At 41.6% G+C, this 7,568-nt stretch overlaps 1 protein-coding gene across 3 annotated transcripts; it reads right to left on the bottom strand.

Moving 5' to 3' along the window:
• Window positions 1–440: 440 nt before the first annotated feature.
• On the bottom strand, window positions 441–7,545 carry LOC129836061 (astacin-like metalloprotease toxin 5). Of its 3 annotated transcripts, XM_055901812.1 has the most exons (12): window positions 7,285–7,504; window positions 7,097–7,162; window positions 6,880–6,936; window positions 6,491–6,547; window positions 6,276–6,344; window positions 6,091–6,140; window positions 2,855–2,936; window positions 2,631–2,745; window positions 2,273–2,445; window positions 1,217–1,298; window positions 811–932; window positions 441–699 (listed from the first exon to the last, which is right to left on the bottom strand). In XM_055901812.1, exons 1-12 carry the CDS (start codon window positions 7,319–7,321, stop codon window positions 695–697), a joined length of 915 nt encoding a protein of 304 aa, XP_055757787.1. In that variant the 5' UTR covers window positions 7,322–7,504; the 3' UTR covers window positions 441–694. The 3 variants fall into 3 exon arrangements, with proteins under 3 accessions (XP_055757787.1, XP_055757788.1, XP_055757789.1); XM_055901813.1 differs by lacking the exon at window positions 6,491–6,547 and having other exon boundaries at window positions 7,285–7,498; XM_055901814.1 differs by lacking the exons at window positions 441–699; window positions 1,217–1,298 and having other exon boundaries at window positions 7,285–7,545.
• Between the last annotated feature and the right edge of the window lie 23 nt (window positions 7,546–7,568).

The raw sequence follows: 7,568 nt of genomic DNA, 5'->3' as shown, positions 1-7,568 counted from the left end.
GACCACAAACTTTTGAACGGTAGTGTGTGTATACATCTTTATGTATATTTGTTAAGTATTCCATGCTAAAAGGTAGGCCACATTCATGGTACCGGTTATCCTGAATTGAGCTCAAGAGTTTACCGAAGTTCTCGTCAACTCAAACCTGTTTCGTAGTACACCCTTCCAGAGGGCAACATTCTGATTTTGGTGAGTCTATGATCCCTGCTGTCTAAGTCCTGTGTTACAGCGTCATCGTTTTTAAATCATTTGTTGCCTAGCTAGTCAGCCAAGTTTTATACCTTAATCACCATTATTTTAAGTCGTCTCTCCTGCTGTGCTAGATCTACTTCATCTCTGATCCCACCTTGGGATGTATGATGAGCATAGCTGAGAAGGTCCATTATAGAATGAAATAGAACACTGCAAGAAACATCACACTGACTGGATTCTTTTCAGTCTAGGTCATTTTATTCATTTCCAAGACAAGTGCAGTGGAATAGGCCTAATTCAAGGCAGCAAGAGCACACAGGACAAATTAAACTACTGCCTGCTGCTGAACACACGTATAATACATCAGAAAGCTTTAAGGGACTAGTTCAACTTATTCATTGTTGAGAAGTTAAAATGTCAGTGCCATTTGTGTTGGAATCTTCAGTCGACAGCAGCGGTGTTGAAATCTTCGATGGTGTAATAAATGCTAAACTGTGCATTGTTATTCTGTGAAAGACAGGACATGAACACGGTTAGAATACAGCACGAGAATGACTGCATTTAAAAAGGCAGCCCAACTCTGATATTTTTCCTGTCTCTGTGTGTGCATGTCTTTACCACATTGATAGAGTTTGTTAAGGCGTGTCACGTCCAGGGGGCTCAGGTGATTTCTCTGTCCAATCTGGACTCCACTCTTCTTGGAGCCAATAGTGGGGTTCCGGTTTGATGAGAAGTAGTATCTGCCAGGAGAAACCCAACAATGGGGGATTAGAGGACTTGCTACTTTAACACAAGGACTGCGTCACAATGCCACCCTATTCCCAATATAGTGCACATAGTTTGACCAGAGCCCAGGTACAAAAGTGACCTAAATAGGGAACCATTTGGTACGCACCGGGAAATGTTACTGGATACTGTACACAGGCCCAGTAAAACTAATATTTACTTATTGCCAGCAGTTTAAAAACAAGGTGAGTAAAATTAGGACTTTAGTGGGAATAAGGAGGAGAGGAGTGTGACTGACGTTCCGTAGTGCATTATGGAGTCGTAGTCATAGGGCAGGTCCTGAGTGTCTCCTTTCTTCACCTTAAAGTTATCTTCTTTTCCTGGAAGTTAAAAGAGTTACAAGAGGCAGATGTGACTGGTGGACACTGCTGGGTGTGAATGTGATAAGGGAATGAAAATGGAAATGTAGACAAGTTGAGATGGAAACCATTAAGTTGAACCTCTAGCAGGAGGAAACTAAATATTCATGCCTTGAATCCTGTAATCTTACCTAATGAAACCCATTGCGGGTGGTAATGTAACAAAACTGCCCTCAAAAACGAGCTTACATGTTATCCCAGGATACCCATTACGGGTGGCAACTGTAGATGACAATGTAGAGTTATTCGCGGCAGGTAAATTTAGTGAACAAGGTTGCTGCAGTCACGCCAGGGGAAATTCGCAGGAGTTAACAAATTCAGTTAAATTCTACATCATTGGAAATGTGTATAAAATCCATAGTTCTGCATAGTATTGGTCTCAAACTGAAGAACACTGATGGTTACTGGTGTAAGATTCTCTCTGGTGTTTACAGAACTGGTGCTGTGAGATTAGGATGTCAGGATTCAAGGCTGCTATGATATTAGGCTATCAGGACCTGCTTAGACAAAGACATTTCAACAGTAGAGAAAAGGGTTGCAATGGATGGGGGAATGAATGGCTGCAGTATTTCCGTTTTAATAAGTACATGATAAATGGAACATTAAGGCATAAATGTATGAAAGACTATACTTATTTTAAACTAATGTTGTTCTGTCCTTGTGCTGTACTGTCTATTAAATGTTATATAGCGTTTCATGTTGTGTGGACCCCAGGAAGAGTAGCTGCTGCTTAGGCAGTACCTAATAAAATACTAAATGTCAATAGTTATTCTATACAGTCTTCACTCCAGACCACAAAAAGCTGAATCTGGTATGTTAGTGTTGGGCTGGTACAAAAGCCTGCACACTGCAGCTCTTCCATGGGACAAATTGACCAGCCCTGCCCCTGATCCACATGCAATGCCCGTGAGGTGGTTTAGTATGTTGTGAGTTACCTGGGACCACATTGTCCCACTGTATGGTGACGTATTGGTCACGGTCTGGCCGTGTGTGCTCGTGGTGCAGGCCCAGTGCATGCATCAGCTCATGACACAGGTTCCCCACGCTACAGGCTCTACCGAAGTACAGAGACTGGGCCCCGCCCTGAAAACCTACATACGACGCACAGCTAGAGTTAAGTGAAGAAAGATAAAGGTGAGAGAAGCGGGAGGAGAGAAATGGAGGAGAAAGAGGGGATATGACAGGAAGAGAGAAAAAAAAGGATTGAACACAGGAAAAGGAAGGAGAGGTTGTGAGTTAACTGTAAACTGCTGGGAAGGAGAGAATGTGTTCATGTGCCCACTTTGGACTCACCCTGTCCCAGAGATGAACTCGATGTAGTTCATCTCATTGGTGTATTCGTGGAAGAGGATACACGTCTGGTCTGAAATCATCTTGAACGCTGCTAGTATAGTTTCCTTTCTGTCCACTGTGTGGATCAGAGACAATCTACCATTAGACGGTGCATATCATTCTCACTATATTAGAAAACATCTAGTGTTACAGTGTTCATCTCTCCTACTGTATTCGACACTCACCCAGATAATCGTTGATCTTGTAGGGGATAGAAGTGACGCCTTCATTCTCAGGCCAAAGTGACTTCACAGCTAATCGGTCTTCCTGTAGGACAAAACACCTAGTCTTAAATCCAGCTGTCGCTAGAGAGTATAGGCCTCAGATTAATTAAATTGTTATTTCTGCATTTCCCCTATGAATGTTTTTAAATTCTAAAATAGTAAAACTATTTCAGTGTTAACTTAAATGACTAAAACCAGACTAAGTATGTAGAAGAAAAAAAAAGATTGGAGAAATATACAGTGTACTTTCCATGACAGACTGACCAGGTGAATGCTATGATACTTATTGAGGTCACCTGTTCAATCAGTGTATATGAAGAGACCGGTTAAAGGAGGATTGTTAAGCCTTGCGACATGGATCATGTATATATGCCATTCAGAGGGTGAATGGGCAGGACAAAATATTTAAGGACCTTTGATCAGGGTATGGTAGGTACCAGGCTCACCAGTTTGAGTGTGTCAAGAACTGCAACGTTGCTGGCTATTTCACACTCAGTTTCCCGTGTGTGAAGAATGGTCCACCACCCAAAGGACATCCAGCCAATGGCAATCCAGTGGTCGAAAATGGGTGACACGAATTGTGCAGAGCAACAGACGGGCTACAGTTATAGTCAATTGACAGTCCAGTAAAACATTTGTCCCCAAAGACCCAAAAAATGCTCAACTCGTAGAACCTTGACACAAATGGGGTATGGCAGCCGACAACCTTACAGAGTTCCACTTCTTTCAGCAAAAAAAATTGTTGCAGTGGACTAATGAAACACTGGACACAGGAGAATTGGAAAAACGTCTGGTCTGATGAATCCAGTTATTTTTGCAATTTCACGCTGATGGGAGGACTAGGGTATGAAAAAAACCACATGCATCCATCATGATATTTGTCATCATTGCAGGCTGGTGAGTGGTAGAGGTGGTGTGATGCTGTGGGGTGCCTTTTTATGGCACACGTTGGGCCCCATGATAACGTTTGAATGTCTGAACATAATTGAAAATCAGGTGCATCCCTTCATGGCAGCAGTGTATCCATCTGTGAATTGATTTTTTTTAGCAGGATAATGCCCCATGCCACAAGACTAGGATTGTCCAGGAATGGTTCCACAAAGATTACAGTGAATTCAGCTTAGTGCAGTGGCCTGCCCAGTCACCAGATCTCAATCCAATGAAGCATCTGTGGGATGAGATGGAACGAGCTATTTCGGATTAGAGATCCACTACCAGCCAACTGGGCACAATGGTGGCAAGCATTGAGGAAATCATGGGGCCAGCATTCCTGTGGAATGCTTGACACCTTGTAGAGTCCATGCCCTGAAATTGAGGCTTCTCTGAGGGCAAAGGGGGTGCAACTCAATATTAGGTGTTCCTAATGTTTTGTAAACTATATATATTTTAAGATCCTTTAGAAGAAAAATAAAATCACCAAAAATAAACTAAAACCGTGCCATTGGCAACGCCCACTACGATTTAAATTGAGATTGTCGTCACACAATAAATCTATTATTTGCATGACACTGTGCAATAGTGTTAAACATGAATTTTGAATGACTACCTCATCTCTGTAGCCCACACAGACAATTATCTGTAAGGTCTTGAACAAGCAGTGAATTTCAAACATATTTAACTACAGCAACCTATTGGTTTTCAAATAACTTGCATAAGGCACCTATTGGTAGATGGGTAAAAAGCAGACATTGAATATCCCTTCGAGCGTGGTGAAGTTAATAATTACACTTTGGATGGTGTTTCAATACACCCAGTCCATACAAAGATACAGGTGTCTTTCCGAAGTCAGTTGCCAGAGAAGAAGGAAACCGCTCAGGGATTTCACCATGAGCCCAATGGTGACTTTAAAACAGTTAGCCTTTAATGGCTGTGATAGGAGAAAACTGAGAATGGAACAACATTTTAGTTACTCTACAATACTAACCTGATTGACAGTGAAAAGGAATTCTGTACAGAATAAAATTATTCCAAAACATGCATCCTGATGGCATCAAGGCACTAAAGTAATACTGCAGAAAATGTGGCAAAGAAATTATCTTTTTGTCCTGAATACAAAGTGTAATGACAGGCGAATCCAAAAGATTACTGAGTACCACTTCATATTTTCAAGCATAGTGGTGGATCTATCATGTTATGGGTATGCTTGTAATCGTTGTGGACTGGGGAGTTTCAGGATAAAAAAAGAAACGGAATGAGCTAAGCACAAGCAAGATCCTAGAGGAAATCCTGGCTTAGGTCTGCTTTCTACCAGACACTGGGAGCATAATTCACCTTTCTGCAGGACAATAATCTAAAACACAAGGGCAAATCTGCACTGGAGTTGCTTACCATGAAGACAGAATGTTCCCGAGTGGCAGAGTTACAGTATTGACAAATCTACGGCAAGACCTGAACATGGTTGTTTAGTAGTGATCAACAACCAATTTGACAGCTTGAATAATTTTGAGAAGTTACACAATCCAGATGTGGAAAGCTCTTAGACTTACCCAGAGAGACTCACAGCTGTAATCGCTGCCAAAGGTGCTTCTACAAAGTATTCACTCTGGGATGCGAATAGTTGAGATATTTCTGCATTTCATTTTCAATAAACTAGCAAACATTTCTAAAACATTTTCACTGTCATTATGGGGTATTTTGTGTAGATGGGTTTGAATTTGTATTTTATCCATTTTGAATTCAGACTGTCACAAAATGTGAAATAAGTCAAGGGGTATGATGCTTTCGGAAGGCACTGTACCAGCTTCTGGTATACACAGACTGAAACTAATGACTGCAAAATCGTTTAAGGTTTCTTTACAAGACAGAATGTTGAATGAAAGGACATTGAAACTTACTCTACTGGTGGTCCGTGGTATTGATCCTTCAGATGGTTAAAAATATCCACAGGAAAGTACTGTTAACACAACTTTTTAGAGTGGCGGTACTGAAGTTGAAATTTCTATCGCCTGGCACTTCAGTTAGTACTCCTGCATTGTATATTTTCCTATGTATATATTGGCTCAAAGTTCAACCATCTGAAGGACCAACACCATGGACAACCGGTAGAGCAAGTTCAAATGTAATTCTGTTCAACAATCTGGCTTGAATGATTTTGCAGTCATTAGCTTCAGACTGTGTATACCAGAAGGTGGTATCAATCTGATTCATCAGCCTAAAAGATGCAGTAACAGGACAGAAAGCAAGGATACTAGACTCACCGAAACCAGAATGTCTCCCTCCGTGATAGCAAGGTCAAACTGTAAGTCCTCTGTAACAGAGAGAGAGGGTCTGAAACAACCACACTGACATGTACTAGTTACAAGTCACTACCTCCAGTGCCATTAAAGTCCAGACCTCATGGTAGAGGTCCAGGATTGTGCGCTTCATCTAATGAATGCGTTACCTTCTCTAGTTTCAGGCGTTTTAACCCAATCATTTTGTCTGTGGCGTGTCCCCATTGAGGCAGTAGAACCTAAAAGGAATTGTGAACAAACTCATTTTGTAATATCATTATGTTTATTGATAGACAAGCCATAAACTTGAAGACAACAGATTGAATTGTTTCTTTGGACCCCATCATCCCAAGTGACTGACTTGAAAATCACAGTATAGGCCTACCTGTGGCAGAGGAAGTCACATTTGTAGAATTGTTGATGGGGTTTTTAGAATTGTCCACTGAAACAAAATATTACATTTTATTTACATTTTAGTCATTTAGCAGACGCTCTTATCCAGAGCGTCTTACAGTAGAGTGCATACATTTTATTACATTTTACATACTGAAACAAGGATATCCCTACCGGCCAAACCCTCCCTAACCCGGACGACGCTATGCCAATTGTGCGTCGCCACATGGACCTCCCGGTTGCGACAGAGCCTGGGCGCGAACCCAGCCCAGCCTGGGCGCGAACCCAGAGACTCTGGTGGCGCAGCTAGCACTGCGATGCAGTGCCCTAGACCACTGCTCCACCCGGGAGGCCGACTTCAAAATCACAGTATAGGCCTACCTGTGGCAGAGAAAGTCACATTTGTAGAATTGTTGATGGGGTTTTTAGAATTGTCCACTGAAACACAGAAATAAAATATTACAAAGTGGAACAGTACAATAACAGTTTTGCAGTACAGCTGGCCTACATTAAATAAAAACATGGAAAACAGATAACAGGCCTAGCTTTCAGCCTATCACCTAACAAAATGACTGGTCCCAAATGCAGGCCTGCCTACCTGTGGCAGGGATAGTAGCATTTGAAGTAGTAGCATTTGTGAAATTGGTGATCGGAACACTGCCCACTGAAATACACAAAGGTAACATAATACATGTTACATAACATGAAGAACCGATTCACCTGCCCTACATCAAATGGAAAACACTCAAAAGCAGGATGTCACAAAAACAAAATGACTGGTCCTACCTTGGACAACACAGATGAGAATCAGAAACCAAACCATGTTGCAGCAACAATTGTCCCCCAAGATTTGGAAAAAAAACTATCAAAGAAACAGAACAAACAAATTTGTGCATATGCTCTCCTTCCAGTCAAATAGTGGGCAGGGCAGCAATCACAAAAGAACAGGTGCATTCTCCTTCTTCTTCGGTGAGGTTTAAAGACGGTTGGCATCCAATATGTTGCATTATCGCCCTCTACTGAACTATTGTATGAATCCATTACACTCTGTTATACAAAATGGTATAAGG

This window comes from Salvelinus fontinalis, chromosome 37 (genome assembly GCF_029448725.1).
Source record: "Salvelinus fontinalis isolate EN_2023a chromosome 37, ASM2944872v1, whole genome shotgun sequence".
NCBI lineage: Eukaryota > Metazoa > Chordata > Actinopteri > Salmoniformes > Salmonidae > Salvelinus > Salvelinus fontinalis.
Note: the sequence above shows the minus strand (reverse complement) of the source record. Positions and strands in the feature narration are given on the sequence as shown.

Excerpts from the sequence above, each read along its gene's own strand:
- LOC129836061 (XM_055901812.1), bottom strand. The coding sequence starts at position 7,321 with ATGGTTTGGTTTCTGATTCTCATCTGTGTTGTCCAAG. Across the intron at positions 2,746-2,854 it reads CAAGATCAACGATTATCTGG|TGGACAGAAAGGAAACTATA; the intron begins GTGAGTGTCGAA and ends TGATCCACACAG. Across the intron at positions 1,299-2,272 it reads GTGGGACAATGTGGTCCCAG|GAAAAGAAGATAACTTTAAG; the intron begins GTAACTCACAAC and ends TTTAACTTCCAG.